We start from the raw sequence: 17,203 nt of genomic DNA, 5'->3' as shown, positions 1-17,203 counted from the left end.
CCTCCACTCAGTTAGATTGAGAGTGCTGCATATTTGTTGGAACCGCTGTATTGACTACAATATATGACTCTTATCTCATGGCAGATACATAGAAGTTCCCAGCAATGTGCACTGATGACTTGAACACATTAACACAAATGGCAGACAATACTGGAAATGTACCTCACTACAGACACAGCAGTGCTTAACCACTGAAATGGAAAAACCTATGACATATCATCAGAACAAGTAGCTGAGAATACAAAATTGCTGAGTAATTTAGCTTCAAAAATTTCTAATTTTTCGATAACTGCATCATCAAACAACTTATGTATGTATTGACAGCTAAGCTACTGCTAATGCTAATGCATTGGCAAACACGGTGATCATAGTACATGTAGAATTGATCAGGTAATATGACTTTTTTTTTTTTTTTACTCCTTTGTACTTCAGAAAATGAAAGCTGGATTTGGATTATTCCATATAGTCAGTCAACAACTGAAGAAATAAACATAAATTGTTTCTTTTCATTTATTATTGCATGAAGTTCAACCTTTCAATTCTTGTATGCTTTGTTAGGTTTCCTACCAATCAATGTTGTGACAGTACCCATAATGGCATATTTTTAAGTAGGCCTTACCTGAAGTCGAAGATAAAGCTTCATTGTACCCCATCGCATATTATGAGGATTCTTGCGCATGATGAATTTCAGAGGGGGCTCTCTCATATCCAGATCACAATCCTTCAGCAGGTATTCATTTTTTGCATCTGTCCGAGTAATGAGAGAATGCTTGTCATCTCTGTCCCTAGAAACAAACAGTCTGTTATACAGCCGAGCTTATGCCCAATGCAATTTTTCTTTGGAATTCACAATGTTAGCAAATTTATTGCCAATACATTGTTTAAAATCTAAGCAAAAACTGCAAATGATGTTGATAATTTACAGTGAACATTATCAACTTACAATATACTCCCTAGTAAAAACTGCCTTTAATAGTTTAACATCTTATCAATATGACACCATTACAAATGGTTTGAGGAAAAAAAACAACAAGTGAAGGAATTACCCCTTCAACTGTTGTGATTATGGGAAAAAGGAAATTGGAGACATTTTGCAATAGGGTGCACAGACTAAGATTCAATGACATGTTAGTAAAAACTGATTTTGTACTACCAGATAAAAAAGTCTAGACCGAGGCCAGCGGCTGTCACAGCAACGTTTCTCTACTGCTCATACAAGTCTGTTTCATGTAGTTAATGGGATGATACTTTCAAGTAGCCAATGACAGGTGAGAAATGAGGCAACAAATTTCTAGCGACAAAAGAGAAACCATTCTCTTTGTTGCTGCTGTCGCAAATATTTTGCTGTTTTTTTTCTGAATTTGTTATCAATTACAAGGCTATGGTTAAGCTGGGACATAAGAGGACAGTTTAAATTAAGTTACAGTGGCTATCAAAATATTTGCCTGTTTCTTCTGAATGTGTTACAATTTTGCATGCTGTTATATACTAATGTGAGAATGTGACAATGTTCCTTCAAAACTTGTTGTCTGCCCACTGCTCTCTCACAGGCTGTGTACACACAACAGCTGACACAACCTCTTTCCTGCTCGTCATACCTTGTGACAAATGCCAACAACATTATTCATGATACAAGTAAATATGCCACTGGCCATGATTTAGACTTTTATCAAAACAATTTCCCAATGATTTACTTTCACTCACATTTAGTCTAATCTATAACACAGATAAGCATATGTGCAAATTAAGAGATGATACCTGCATCCATCACAGACAGGATACTCAAATGACTGGTAAAGAAAAGAATCATCAAAAATATTTGAACATTCCTCACATGTTGGCCGATATGGAATTTGGACAGGTCCAACATTTTCCTTCAGTTCCACCTGAAAATTTTATTTCTCATTACCTAAGTCTGAATTTAATTATAACTGACAGAAAACACCACATACACTAGATTATTCTAATCATCAATATTTTACACATGAATGCACAAAGTTACTACACTGTGCTTATGTAACTGGCAAATAAGGCTATGTATGAATACCACAAGGCCAAAAACATCAGCATGAAATATTAGTACAATGCACTCTTAAGATTTACAATGTCATGCAGAGAAACTATTTAAAGGTGATATTTCTTTCTGGTATGAATCTACAACTGCTTTTATTAAATGAGAGCAGATTTTTTTTAAAATTTATAGTTAACAAACAAATTATACCATTAGGAGATACCATGTTTCTGCTGAAATTGAACGACTTAATTTGTCTCTGATGCACTCTTAACGCATAAATTCCTCAGTTATGAGAACTAACTCAGTCATTAATAAAATGACACTGGCTCCATGAAGGCATGGTGTTCTATGATATTAGATTGTACAATACATCCAGAAAACATTTGTACTCTCAAATAGGAGGAAGAACTTGTTATTGCTTCATGGTCACAACACACATGCACAAATGCTGCTTACTGAATTTATCCACATGGGGGGGGGGGGGGGGGGGGATGGGAACAGTACACGGGGCAAAGCTGATGAGGAGAGGTAGGGAGAAGGAATTTTATGATAAAATTATAATTCAAATTATTTCTAATGGTTTTAAAACAGAGCTGCACAATAAAAATGAGCCCTCTCTTAAAATCAAAGTGGTTTGTAAACTCAGAAAGCATAAAAACAGAGCAGAATTTTACAGTCTTTATTAGATTGCCCTCCTGTTGGTGAAATTTTCTACATTCACTAAAGCAAAACACATATAATTTATTACAAATTTTATGAATGAATACAAGTTCAGCGAGTTAAAAGAAGGGTACTGGAGAGTTAGATTTAATGCCCCGTCAGTACTGGAATTAGCAGAGATGGTATAAACACTGAATGGACTGCAGTAAAGAAAGAAATTTGATGTATTGTTCCATTATAACATTCACCTAAAGAAATTGAAGGAAATGTTGAAAGCTTATATCAGTATGGCTCCCTACTAAAACATGAGTCAGTGTTTTAACCGTGTCACCTTACTAAAAGAGTGTTCAGAATCAGAATGCATTACCTTAACGCTCAAACAAATGACCGTGTAAATAAAATACATCAGAATAATGATACATAGAACTGTGATAAGAGGGCAATATGGCAACAATTCAATAAAGAGTAAGTGCATGCCTACACACACTTTTCCAAATGCTAACAACAATAAGATGCAAGTTATGCAAGCAATAAGAAAATCCAGTTGTAATGCTCCAGTTTAATTCTCACACCACTGAAAAGAAGAGTGCTACAGAATTTACAGCCCTTGGTGTTGAGAGACTGTTAAAAGTAAACACACCTCCAGGACCTGATGGACCCCTATCGTATTATATACAGAATTTGTATCACAGTGCTTTCCACTAATTTTTAACTATACTATACCATAAATCCATTGAACAAAAAACTTCAGCCAATAGTTTGAAGAGAGCATGAGTCAGACTTACCTACAAGAAGGAGATGTAGCAGCCATAGTCACACTTGATGTTACATTTGTTTAGCCCATAAATATTTTTATTGATTTTCTGATACATTTCAGGTACTTGTCGTCTTGAGGACATACAACAGATTGTTCTTAGTACAAATCATAAATGCAAACTTCTACAGTCACATTAGCAAAGGTGATCTACAAAACTACCATCCAATGTCTTTAAAATCTATTTGTTGTAACACCTTAGAGGAAATTCAGAATTCAAACTTAACAGAATGACCTTCTCCAGGCCAACCAGCAGAAATATCAGTCACGTAAAACCCAATCGGGTGATGCTGAGGGGATTAGATTAGGAAATGAGACACTTAAAGTAGTAAAAGAGTTTTGCTATTTAGGGAGTAAAATAACTGATGATGGTCGAAGTAGAGAGGATATAAAATGTAGACTGGCAATGGCAAGGAAAGCGTTTCTGAAGAAGAGGAATTTGTTAACAACGAGTATAGATTTAAGTGTCAGGAAGTCGTTTCTGAAAGTATTTGTATGGAGTGTAGCCATGTATGGAAGTGAAACATGGACGATAACCAGTTTGGACAAGAAGAGAATAGAAGCTTTCGAAATGTGGTGCTACAGAAGAATGCTGAAAATAAGGTAACTAATGAGGAGGTATTGAATAGGATTGGGGAGAAGAGAAGTTTGTGGCACAACTTGACTAGAAGAAGGGATCGGTTGGTAGGACATGTTTTGAGGCATCAAGGGTTCACAAATTTAGCATTTGAGGGCAGCGTGGAGGCTAAAAATCGTAGAGGGAGACCAAGAGATCAATACACTAAGCAGATTCAGAAGGATGTAGGTTGCAGTAGGTACTGGGAGATGAAGAAGCTTGCACAGGATAGAGTAGCATGGAGAGCTGCATCAAACCAGTCTCAGGACTGAAGACCACAACAACAACAAAACCCAACTCAGATTCTTCTTATGTGGCATCCTGAATGCTATGGATGAAGACAGTCACGGAGATATATGTATGGAAGTCAGGCAGATAAAACATTTCTTATCTTTTGAAAAGCATTTGACTCAGTACCACACCAATGCTTTATTAATGAAAATATTATCATATCGGATAACAAACAAAAATTGTTACCGAGCTGAGGAGTTTTTCATGAGAAAGATGCAGCATTTACCTTGAATGGAGGGGAGAGACGCAGAAATAATGTAGGTGTGCACCAGGGGAATGTACTGAGACCCTTTGGTTGTTCATGTTGTATTTTAATGACTTGGCAAACAATATTAATAGTAACAGACTTTTTACAGATGATATAGTTATGTATAAAGAAGTACTATCTGAAAAACGAATGCACTAAGTACAAACAAATATTGCCACAGTGCACCTTCTTCATATTTACTAATATTTCACTTCTCGCTTTTTTTTTTTTTTTTTTTTTTTTTTTTTTTTTTTTTTTTTTTTTTTTTTTTAGACATTCAACAATTTTGAGCCCAATGTCAGTAAGAAAACACTGGAATTATTATTACAGAAAATGTAATCTTACTGGTTTTGCATTTTCTTCAGCAGCTTTTTCCTCCAAAAGGAAGCCACCACCAGTGTCTATGTATCTGGTTCCTTGGACCTTGATGGTATTCTTTTCTGGTGATCCCTTTTCACTGTAAATCATAAACCATATGATGAAATATTTACACTCTCATGTTACCAGTCTGAAAAAGATAGCACTATGACCCAAGGTGCTGATACAACTTTATATGCAGCTGCCAGTGTCTACTGCTACAGTGAAAAACACAAAATCCTGTTCTCAGTACAAATGTAACAGTTATAAGCTGGTTGAAAGTAAGGGAGACTAAAGTTGTAATGTCTTCTCAAGAACAAGATCATTACAGCAGGAGCACAAGCTCAGACTGGATAAGCACGTACATTTCAAAGGAACAATCACAGCATTTAGGCTTAGTGATTTAGGGAAATGACAGCAGATCTTAATTCAAATGATCATACGTAGATTCAAACTCTGGATCTCCCAAATGTGAGTGCAGTCTCTTACCGTTAACTATGCCACCTTTCTTGATAAAGGTGGAGGAAGCTAAAATGATTTATCTATGACTTAACACTGTGATTCAACTTTCAGTGAAACTGTGACATTGCACAGAAGTAAACATGTCGATGAAGAATTGTCCTCTATAGTGTCAACAAACCATTCATCACACAGAAACATGAACATGCTCAACAAAGATAAATGTGTGCAAATAAGTGACTGCCTCCACAGTAACTGGTCCAGACTTTCCTTAAAACTCTCATGGTGAATTCATTTGTCTTCTTACAGGACACAAAACCATGCAATTAATGATTTTACTACCTTGACCACCTGTTCTCAAAACAACTGTTAAGTTGCTGTCAACTTATTACACTGTGTTCCACAGTTCCGAGATGTAATTAATGCACTGTGGGTTACGTTAAAGGAGTGTCTACAATTGTAAAGTTTGCAATACAAACAAACTCATGCATAGAATAAAGATTTTATGAATTTTTTTTCCACAATTGCAGAATCTTTCAGATATTAGCTGCATTAGGTATGAAGATGTTGCCCCTTGGCGACACATGAAAACTGGTGGTGGACTGATACTCTAGCCCAGACAGTCTTAATACCAATGTTGAATATGTTCATACGTTTAGGTCCTTGAAACCCTGAGGTGGGAATCCAAGTAAAGTTGCAAACAATGGGGTGTTAGACAGTATGGCGTATGGAAGTTAGGGTCAGTTTTCAAAATGTGCTCAGATAGCCCAAATGGTTATGGCGATCACTTGTGACAATAGGGAAATCTGGGTCTGAGTCTCAGTCCAGACAAATTTTCATTTGTCACCAAAAGGCAACATACCCAATGCAGTTAATTCTGGATCCGCAACAGCAAATAAATTTGATAATTTTAAAGATTGTCACCAATGCCTGTTTCTTCAGACTTGGTTAAAAATACGAAAGCGTGGATCGTATAATCTACGAAGAACTTCAAATCACTTGTGAAGTATATGAACCAATGATGTCATTGAATTTCTAGCATGTTTCTCCTATTGTGTGTGTGAGGACATGGGTTTCACACAAACTATACTTACAATAATAGGAATGTATGGAAGAGTTTTGTAATGTGAAAGTTAGAGGTAGCCAGAGTAATGCTACTGTGCGCTATCGTAAGGATGACATAATTAAACACAAACACAATATATAATCCAATAACTGAAACTGAGCAAGGTACCACAGTGATTCTCTAACTGGACTTGCATTCAGGAGGACAATGGTTCAAACCCCCATCCAGCCTTTCAGCTTTAGGTTTTCCGCAACTTCCCTAAATCACAGCCAGGCAAATGCAGGGTCCTTTTGAAAAAGGCATAGCCAATTTCCTTCTCCATCCTACTGTAATGCAAGTTCATGTTCCATGACCATGCTGTAAATAGTGTGTTAAACTCGAATCTTCCTTTCTTCTAATAACTGAATTCATAAATTGCTGCCTGAAATTATAATTACTATACAGCAGTACATACTGGCAATATGATTTGCTATTAATAAGTGCATGTTACTCTCTACAAAGTAAATGTATTGATCATTAAATAACAAGTTTTGAAACCATAGGTTAAATCTATAAGTTAAACACTAAACTTACATATTGACAGTAGGCAACGAAAATTCCGTTAAATTTAGCAAAACCTCTTTCTTAAAGAAATTTATAAAGTGTCACAGGTAAGCCACATATGTAACTCTACATAGCCTAGTTTAGAGAGATCAGAGAAATCCATGCACTTTCAAATCTCTCTTTGTTAATCGACTTACTGGTTACTGAAATCATTAAGTTTTCACAGCCAGATGGGGCTAAGAGCTTTTTATTGCTTATCATGGTACATGAAAGCTGATAAGTGTATGGCAGACTGTTTTTAACTTCTCTGAGTGTTTGAAGTTGTCAAGAAATTTTAGATCAAGAGTTGAACATGTATTCAAACAGACCAGTGCTTTCTCACTGCTACAGTAGTGTGGGAGGATCTGGACTGGAGATAATTTTAAAGTGAATTGAAATGAAAATAAAAACTGTCTGAACTTGTGTTTCAGAAGAACATTATTTACGTTATTCTTAAATTTTAATACCATGGCATATCCAATATTCTTGTAAAAGTGATCTACAGATGAATAAAACTGCTACTACTGCTACTACTACTACTACTGCCCAACAATCTCAGTTGCACAACATGTGCACATGCATATTTATATCACCTGTACTTACTTTTTGCTGTAAGGATGAGCTGATGCCCTCGCCTTTTTCAGCAAAAGGGCTTTTTGTCGATTTCTCTCAATAGTACTTTTCTGTGCATCTGTAAGCTCAATTTGTTCATACTGCTCACTGTTAGATTCCGCTGCAATCTCAGCCTCCAAATCCAGAGCCTCATCAACTGAAAGTTCACTACCAGCTTGCATCACTAGTTCACCACTGTCACCCAGTACTTTGCTGCTGTACTCGATACACTGCAAACAGTAACAAATGCAGCCTGAAAGTTTATAACATTTTAACTGAACGTAATCCCTTTGGTACAACTGACAGTATAAAAACAAACAACCCTGACGTATTATCTGGCAGTGTTTGTTTTCTCGAATAACGTAATATAATCGAGGCAGCAGTGCTAATGTATGCTTAAAATCTCATTGCCTGAAAGAGCGACGATGTTTTATGAATTTTGCATGCGGATAGAAAGCGCGGTTGTTTGCTCAAGGACGATAAGCTCCCCTATAGGGGCACTGTCAAGGTTTACTATAGATTATGGATTATAGAATCTGGACAACATAACTGGTGCGTATCTTTTGTTATACTCTTCCTTACATGTGTTGAAATTTTAATTTTGTATGTTCATATAACTTGGTAATGATGTATTACGACTGTACATATTTTTTATTTTTGGAGCAAAAATTATTAGTTATATATTGTTAATAAGTATACGAAATTGCCTTTGGATCATTTACACTGATGCTTCAAATGGGACAGAACTTTTTGCATGACCAATTGTGATCTCTGCCTACTATACCGATTAAGGTTATTTTTTGCAGGATAAAAGCATTATAAACAAACTACGAAATACCATGGCGCCATCTGTTAGCGACTTTTAAGACCAAAATTTATTCCCTCTTACGTTGGTACCACTGCGAAGAAATCCATGTGCTGCGCTCTATTCGCGACAAGTTGCTGGTATGGTTTTGAGATTAAAAAGTGTTTTGTTGTTAAAGTGTACGAAGAGTGTGTACAGTGGGACTGACACGTGAGGTAAGCAACAGACTCGAAAGTAGTTTCGCGAAGTGCTATTGCAACCTTCAAAGTGTGAAAGAAGAGTGATATAGGTAGGCTGTCAATGTGCATCGATCGATCCGAGCTGCCGCTGTCAGAGAGGAACACTCCCAGAATTTTCTGAGGCGGCTTCATTACGACGCATTGTAGGGCAACCGATTCGAAGCGTATTTATCAAGGAACCGCAGGATTCCCTAACTCGAAGGAATTACTGGTCGTCCACTCAACGAAAATATTCGCATGCCAGTGTGAAAGAAGTCATAGACTCCAGGTAATAAATCAGTCCATAATGTTAGCTACAGTTTCCATTTATTTTTATGCTTTTAACTTACGCGCTTGGAGATCGAAAAACAGTGCTCAAGATTGTTGGAAGGAAAAGAGAGTTCTGAACATGTCTGCCACCAAGAATACGTATGAAACTCAAGTTCGTCTATATTCGAGCGTGTGCTAAGTCTTCTGCACATTTCTATACTTCTTATAGCTTGAATCGGCACTTTTCTCTAGGGCAAGCATTTGTTTTTACCGTCGTTATCCGCTTATGAATGCGGATCTCAACGCGTAGAAAAAACCACACAAGAAATTCGGAAGACTGCATTGCATCTCATAAAGTTGACCATCAAGAAACACATTGTATCCTGGTAACAAAAGTTTACTCCTATGTGAAGCAGACTGTTTATTCGCATTGAATTTGCCGAATCAAGAGTTAACTGGAACCATTGTATTGCGTGTATCAGATAGATCCATGAATTAATTTTCGAAAATATTGCCTTGGAAGGAATTCGGTACAGCTTTTATGTCAAGACATCCGTGTAATGTCAGCAGTACGGTTGGTGGTACCTATGCGAAACTCGTAATGTGACGCGCTTTGGATGAAACCAAAATTTATCCTTTATAAGCCTACGGTAAGGCCACGATTTGCTTGACATTTGTGAACGAGCTCCGTCGGTAAGATAATAACACCACTCGAAGGGAGGAAGTTATTGTTGCCGCCGCTGTTACGATACTTGATAAAGATATCCGCACCCTTAAATTGTTGAAGGCATGCTGCCAAATTATATTCTTTCTGCTTAGTAATTGTGTTTCTGTCGGGCAAACAGCTAAATTTTATAAAGCTCTGCGGGGTCGATATAATATGATTAATGTGCACAGCTGTGCCAGTTTTTTCATGAGTAGATTCGGCTAAATAAGAAACCTCAAGATCCAGTTTAACTTTAAAAATAGCATGGTGCTAGTTCTGAACCCCTCCCAGATAAAATTGCATTGACGGGGAATCAAAAAAATTTTGTCTAATGGAAACCAGAACAAATGTTAATTATTCGAAAGATTTATCATTGGATTCAGATGATTAATTCGCAAATAAGTTGCTCGTTGTTCCAGGCTTTTGGACTCTTGTAAGTTGAAGATCCTCAGTGTTTAATAATTGCCGTTTTTGTTCTTTGACTTAGTGTAGATTTGTTTATACAAATAAATTAAATTTTGTAATGTAGAAACTCCCCCTATTTATAGTCACTATATGAGTGATTTTCTGATCAGATTTATTAAGGTTTTGGCTAGATTTGTCGGTGGTATCTTGCAGTAATGCAATATTATCTGAACTGTACTTCTCGCCATTTTAGCACTAATTATGCGAACAGCTTTACGGTTCATCTGCTTCCAGTTTTTCATGCACACCTCTGGCTTCCGTAGCTGCATAAGATCATTTTTTTTTTTTAATTCATCTGTTGGAATATTTGAAGAAGCAAAATCTTCCATCTTCATTAATGTGTTTCTTTCCTGTTACTTGTATGCAGATTCTTCATGCTTAATTTATTTGTCTTAAAATTCTTCACCCACTGAGATTTTAAATCATGTAACTTGTGATCTATCCTACCTGTTTTAATATGAAATAGGGTGAACTTTTGCTTTTGTCATACAACTGACGCTAAAGAAGCAGTAACACTTAAAACCTTTGCCTCTCATGATTGCTGTTATACTCATGTCTAGAGAAGATGTACAGTTGCTTCTCATGATTTCTGTCCTACTGATGTGTAGGGAAGATGTACATGTATGTAAATAAAAGGACATCAAGCCACTGTACAAAGCTTGGTTGAGAGGGAGGTTTGTATTGTGAAATCTTGGTTTTGTATGAATGGACTGAAGTTAAAGAGTGAACTGTACTCCTCACTTTGCTATGAAAAAGTTAGTTTCTGTGTTATGACACTTTACATAGATACTTTTTTTATTCAAAATTTTTGTGGCCTCCTCTAGAAACTAATAATCACCTTTTGCTTTTCACATTCACCACTGTCATAAACACAGGTAAATCTGAAATTTCCACAGAACATAACTTATTCATAAATTCCTTTGTGGATTAAGTAAATATGCAAATTAACTTCATAGTAAACAATTACTATATATTACAGACATTAAAGAAACTAACAAAAATTTTAAAATTGTTTTCGATTATTTCAGCTTTGTGCAATAAAAATAATTTTCATTCAAAGAAACAGAAAAGTTCTAAAAAAAAAAAAAAAAAAAAAAAAAAAAAAAAAGCTAAGGTTAGCTTGTTTTGCTACTGGGACAAGCCATCGGTTGCTGCTGTATTCCACATCAGGGTCTGTTATTTTGAACAAAAACATTTAAATTGTGATCATATATAATCTCCTTTTTGCAGTCATAAAACTAAACAAACTGTTGAAATCCTGGAAGTACAATCAAGTTGGCTCTAATCGATATGTCTGTAAAGTTATGTAAGAAAAGGTTTTAATGGCACAACTACTGTGGCAAGAAATTTTTCTATTTCCTGCCAACCTTCCAATGACTGTCTTATTTCAACTGAAGAAGAACAGTAGTGATGAGTGGTTGGCAATAATTTTGACTTAAAATATATCTCTGTAAGGAGATTTGCTTATTGACAGTTCAGTTCTCAGTAGTTTTCTTCTGTTGGTGACCATATGTAAAAAAAGTCACCTTGTTTTTGTTAATCACTCTTGTTACAACAGTTTTTGCACCTTAAAAGATTCTTAATTGTAATGGCATCCTTTGTTGGGTGTCACTATGCTATCTATTATTGTGAATCATAGCAAAAGGAAATTTTCCAAATTGAAAGATAAGCTTTGTAAAGTTATAGCAACAATACAGCCTTCTGTACTAGATGAAAGAAAAATAGTTGAAGTTGGTAAGCAATGCTTAAGCCAGTAACATCCCCAGTGTCGGAGATCAAAATCAAGAGAGAGCTTCAACATTTGTATAAATTTTAAACAAACATATTGCTAAAAAGTGGATTTTATATGCTCTGCACACTGAATTTCTGAAAGGAGCGCATGATTGTGCCTTGTGGTCTGTGAGAAAGATGAAGATATACTGACTGACTGGTATTTGCATCAGGGCAGGTGACATGATAGATACATCAGTTGGCAATCATCCAGTATCTTCCATCTCTCCAACAGACAACACCACACACTCCTGTAAATTTTCAGAGGTGTTGGCCCCAATCAAGGACCTTAGTTAAAGTTTGTCCACCACACATCTCACGTCACAGCAAATGACTCCTGCTGGCTGCATTCTGAACGCATCCTCAGTTCCTTCAGTTTACAGGGTTGACCGAATTGGTGAAGACAGCTATCATTGAACGTAGAGTCCGCCCCTGGTAGCTGAGTGGTCAACGCGACGGAATGTCATACCTAATGGCCCAGGTTCCATTTCCGGCTGGGTCGGAGATTTTCTCCGCTCAGGGGCTGGGTGTTGTTGTCCTTTTCATCATTGTTTCATCCCCATCGACACGCAAGTCGCCGAGGTGGCGTCAACTCGAAAGACTTGCACCAGGCGAACGGTCTTCCCGCCGGGAGGCACTAGTCACACGGCATTTACAGGGTGTTTCAAAAATGACCGGTATATTTGAAACGGCAATAAAAACTAAACGAGCAGCGATAGAAATAAACCGTTTGTTGCAATATGCTTGGGACAACAGTACATTTTCAGGCAGACAAACTTTCGAAATTACAGTAGTTACAATTTTCAACAACAGATGGCGCTGCGGTCTGGGAAACTCTATAGTGCGATATTTTCCACATATCCACCATGCGTAGCAATAATATGGCGTAGTCTCTGAATGAAATTACCCGAAACCTTTGACAACGTGTCTGGCGGAATGGCTTCACATGCAGATGAGATGTATTGGTTCAGCTGTTCAATTGTTTCTGGATTCTGGCGGTACACCTGGTCTTTCAAGTGTCCCCACAGAAAGAAGTCACAGGGGTTCATGTCTGGCGAATAGGGAGGCCAATCCACGCCGCCTCCTGTATGTTTCGGATAGCCCAAAGCAATCACACGATCATCGAAATATTCATTCAGGAAATTAAAGACGTCGGCCGTGCGATGTGGCCGGGCACCATCTTGCATAAACCACGAGGTGTTCGCAGTGTCGTCTAAGGCAGTTTGTACTGCCACAAATTCACGAAGAATGTCCAGATAGCGTGATGCAGTAATCGTTTCGGATCTGAAAAACGGGCCAATGAAGAAATGGCGGCCCAGACCAGTACTTTTTGAGGATGCAGGGACGATGGGACTGCAACATGGGGCTTTTCGGTTCCCCATATGCGCCAGTTCTGTTTATTAACGAAGCCGTCCAGGTAAAAATAAGCTTCGTCAGTAAACCAAATGCTGCCCACAAGCATATCGCCGTCATCAATCCTGTGCACTATATCGTTAGCGAATGTCTCTCGTGCAGCAATGGTAGCGGCGCTGAGGGGTTGCCGCGTTTGAATTTTGTATGGATAGAGGTGTAAACTCTGGCGCATGAGACGATACGTGGACGTTGGCGTCATTTGGACCGCAGCTGCAACACGGTGAACGGAAACCCGAGGCCGCTGTTGGATCACCTGCTGCACTAGCTGCGCGTTGCCCTCTGTGGTTGCCGTACGCGGTGGCCCTACCTTTCCAGCACGTTCATCCGTCACGTTCCCAGTCCGTTGAAATTTTTCAAACAGATCCTTTATTGTATCGCTTTTCGGTCCTTTGGTTACATTAAACCTCTGTTGAAAACTTCGTCTTGTTGCAACAACACTGTGTTCTAGGCAGTGGAATTCCAACACCAGAAAAATCCTCTGTTCTAAGGAATAAACCATGTTGTCTACAGCACACGTGCACGTTGTGAACAGCACACGCTTACAGCAGAAAGATGACGTACAGAATGGCGCACCCACAGACTGTGTTGTCTTCTGTATCGTTCACATCACTTACAGCGCCATCTGTTGTTGAAAATTGTAACTACTGTAATTTCGAAAGTTTGTCCGCCTGAAAATGTACTGTTGTCCCAAGCATATTGCAACAAACGGTGTATTTCTATCGCTGCTCGTTTAGTTTTTATTGCCGTTTCAAATATACCGGTCATTTTTGAAACACCCTGTATATCGAACGTAGAGTGGAAGCAGGGCTCACAATTTCCAACATCATACTCAGGTTTCCCGGTTCTCTGATTTGGAGCAGAGTGCAGGGGCTCAGTCGGTTCGGGTACGATCTTGGATGCGGATTTCTGTACCTCTTTAGTCTGTTGGAGAATCGCGAAGTCTCCGTTAATAGGGCATTCGTGCACTGCACAAAGGAGGCGACTGCTTGGGTAGCAGAGAACATGTGGTCTACACAGGGGTTTTTAGTTTCCCTGATCCCTTAGCCAATGCCGTAACAGGAGAAAGATCAAACACATTACTTAATGAAAAGAACGTTCATCCTTGCAGTTAGTACGAGAAAATTTTAATGTGGTAGTCACGGTAAGGTCCCATAATTAGTCTAACTTGTTAAAAGTAATAAAGCTCGTGTACCTTTAGGAACGTAAATCTGAATGAAACTCCATAAGTGAATAGCAGCGAATTCCTAAATTTTCCCTGGAATATGTATCACAAGAACAGACGTGGAGCACGAGTTGATGAAATTGATTAATTTGATAAAGCATTGTAAGTAATACGTCTTAGATCTATACGTGCCGAGCATCGTTGTGAGGTATGGAAAAAGACTAGCGCTTGTTGAATAGCCGTATTAGAAAGCTACGAAAACGAAGAATTTAAGAGAAGTCAAAGACCAGTCGTCTAACAAAAGTCGAACTAAGTCAAAATGAGCGTATGGAGAATAATGTGAGAAACCTTCCTGTAGATTGGATAAGGAAATTTTGACAATCGACCTAACCAAAAATTGTAAGACATTTCGGTCTTACGTAAAATCAGTAAGCAGATAGAATTCATGTTCGCCCTTTGTGAACGTACTGGCACCGAAACAGAGGACGATGGAGAGAAGGGTAAAGTCAGCCAATTGAATCTGCTCAGCAGTGGGCAAGCATTTCAACTGGATGAGACCATTGATGTTTTATAGAGATTCTTTGAAATAACTTACCCCGCTTCTGTCCGTCGTTCATCTTAACGTCGCCAGAGCACGAAGCACACCTGGCAGTTGAAAAAGGCGGAGTGCAAATTCCGTATTCGAGAAGAGTTATCCGGTAGATACATTTATAGATCTACATCGCCGACGTAAAACTGAGCAACTTGTCTCATTCTTATACATAATGATGTTTTTGGAGCTCGAAAATATCTTTTGTAAAAATTAACATGGGTTCTGCAAATAAAGAACTTGGAAAACTTGTCTCTGTCTGTTGCTCAATGAGATCCAGAGTAAAAGAAAAAAAAAACCGCCCACTCTGCTCATTGACTTACAACGGCCCTAGACACAGCTCAGACTGTCGTTTAGTGAAAAAATATACGAACTTATTGAATATCGAACCTTATTTGTCGTTGGACTCAGTGCGCCGTTGCATATGAACACGTCGTTCGTAAAAGGAGCATAATCGACTGACCTAACACACTAAATTTTCAGCACTCTTCTAGATCCTCATTTTTCGAAAATTTCTATTCACTTCTTGTCTGCGGTGTTTATCGTCCACGTTTCCCTTCTAGCTTACATTCCAGACAAATACATCTAGAAGATCTTCCTTCACCTAAATTTGTATTACGTACTAAAAAATTTCTCTTCGCCAGAAACGTTTCTCATTCTGTTTCCAGTCTGCATTTGATATCCTGTTTACTTCGGACAACGTCTCTAATGTTGCTACCCAAAAAACGAAAATTATCAAGTACTTGTGGTGTCTCACTTCCTTATATAATTCGTCAGCGTCGTCTGATGTAGACTACATCCCGTTATCCTTGTTTTACTTTTATTGTTGTTGATCTTATAGCCAAATCTTGCAAAATAAGTGTCTTAATAAATGCTTTTGTATTTCTTCTCCCTGAATTATTAATTCCTTTTCCAAATTTGTCGTTGGTTTCCTTTACTTCTTGCCCAATGTACAGGTTGAATAATACTGCCTCACTGTTTTCTCGATTACTGCATCCATTTCCACTTACGTCTGCGGTCTGCTTTCTTTAAAGAATCTAACTTCCGTGTATAAAACAGCTTCCGACCTGATTACTTAAGAAATAAGTTGACGTGTTGAATATTTGACATTATGCATCTAAGCGAGAAAAAGTTTAGAAATAGTTTTTAAATATGCTTAAAGTTCGTTGGTAGTCGCAAAGTGCCTTTATTATGAAAAAATGGATGAATATAAACTTGATAATTTGCGCTCCGTTTTAAGTAAAAGCTAGTTTCTCGCGCATCTAAGAGTTAGACGCCATTCTTTTACCATATCGTCGCTAAATTTAGTTCTAGCGTCAGGCCATATATGATTCATGTCACTGAAGTTTTTCCACGTAGACATCGCTGCTTGAACAGCCATTATGCTTTTGATAATTTTGCAAATTAGTTATATGAATTGAGTTGTAAAAATACAGAACCCTGCATACTTCGGTCTCGAAGACGGGGCAAATACCGAACAGTTAGGTAAATAGCGGAACACCTGGCTACCCTGGTGTATTCCAGCTGACATTGTCAAAAGCTTGACCATTGGACAAGAACAGTGCAACGTTTTCAATAGCGGTTCTGTAAGTTAAAAGAATTAAAAAATGTGGGTACATATTGCAGAATGGTGACTTGTCAGTGGCTTCTGTTATATCTAATTTTCTGTAACGTTCGCCGCTGTGCAGTATGTGGCTGATCATACTTCGTACCATATTATCGAATTTTGCCTCATATTGCATTCTCATATTGAGCAATAGGGTGGGGAATAACTAGATATCCCTCTGTACCCGCCAACTTTTCTTTTATCCTCGTTATTTCTACGCCAGATATTTTTTTGGTGGTGGCAGTAGAAGTGTCGCGAAATCGTCTAATGCCGCTTTTAAGTTACCCAACAGGGTTTCGGGAGACCAACGTCACCTTTTGTTCCAAAGATTCCCATTGTAAGGATCCGTTTCAATTCCGTTTGGACTGTACCGACCTTTTACGATCCTAGCAGTGCATCACTGAATTTTCTGGATGTCTGCTGTCATGTCTATTCGATAATTCCAAATGCTGGAGCATTTGCATATTTTTTGCAATTTTGC

At 38.0% G+C, this 17,203-nt stretch overlaps 2 protein-coding genes across 10 annotated transcripts in view; one reads left to right on the top strand and one right to left on the bottom strand.

Moving 5' to 3' along the window:
* Positions 1–8,252, bottom strand: part of LOC124798715 (DNA repair protein complementing XP-A cells) — a 39,629-nt gene extending 31,377 nt beyond the window's left edge. The window contains exons 1-4 of the mRNA XM_047262242.1: positions 7,710–8,252; positions 4,988–5,099; positions 1,759–1,886; positions 620–785 (exon numbers count right to left, since the gene is read on the bottom strand). Coding sequence (XP_047118198.1) covers positions 620–785; positions 1,759–1,886; positions 4,988–5,099; positions 7,710–7,900 — 597 coding nt within the window. The 5' untranslated portion in view covers positions 7,901–8,252. The remainder of the gene's footprint in view (positions 1–619; positions 786–1,758; positions 1,887–4,987; positions 5,100–7,709) is intronic.
* A 409-nt stretch (positions 8,253–8,661) lies between these two features.
* The window catches only part of LOC124798714, a 495,837-nt gene continuing 487,295 nt past the window's right edge, over positions 8,662–17,203 (top strand). For 7 of the 9 annotated variants that reach the window (XM_047262235.1, XM_047262236.1, XM_047262234.1 and 4 more), the window contains exon 1: positions 8,662–9,030. The gene's annotated coding sequence lies outside the window, so the exon portion shown is untranslated. The remainder of the gene's footprint in view (positions 9,031–17,203) is intronic. The other 2 variants (XM_047262233.1, XM_047262237.1) reach the window with 2 other exon arrangements.

The sequence above is a fragment of the Schistocerca piceifrons genome, chromosome 5, assembly GCF_021461385.2.
Source record: "Schistocerca piceifrons isolate TAMUIC-IGC-003096 chromosome 5, iqSchPice1.1, whole genome shotgun sequence".
Taxonomy (NCBI): domain Eukaryota; kingdom Metazoa; phylum Arthropoda; class Insecta; order Orthoptera; family Acrididae; genus Schistocerca; species Schistocerca piceifrons.
Note: the sequence above shows the minus strand (reverse complement) of the source record. Positions and strands in the feature narration are given on the sequence as shown.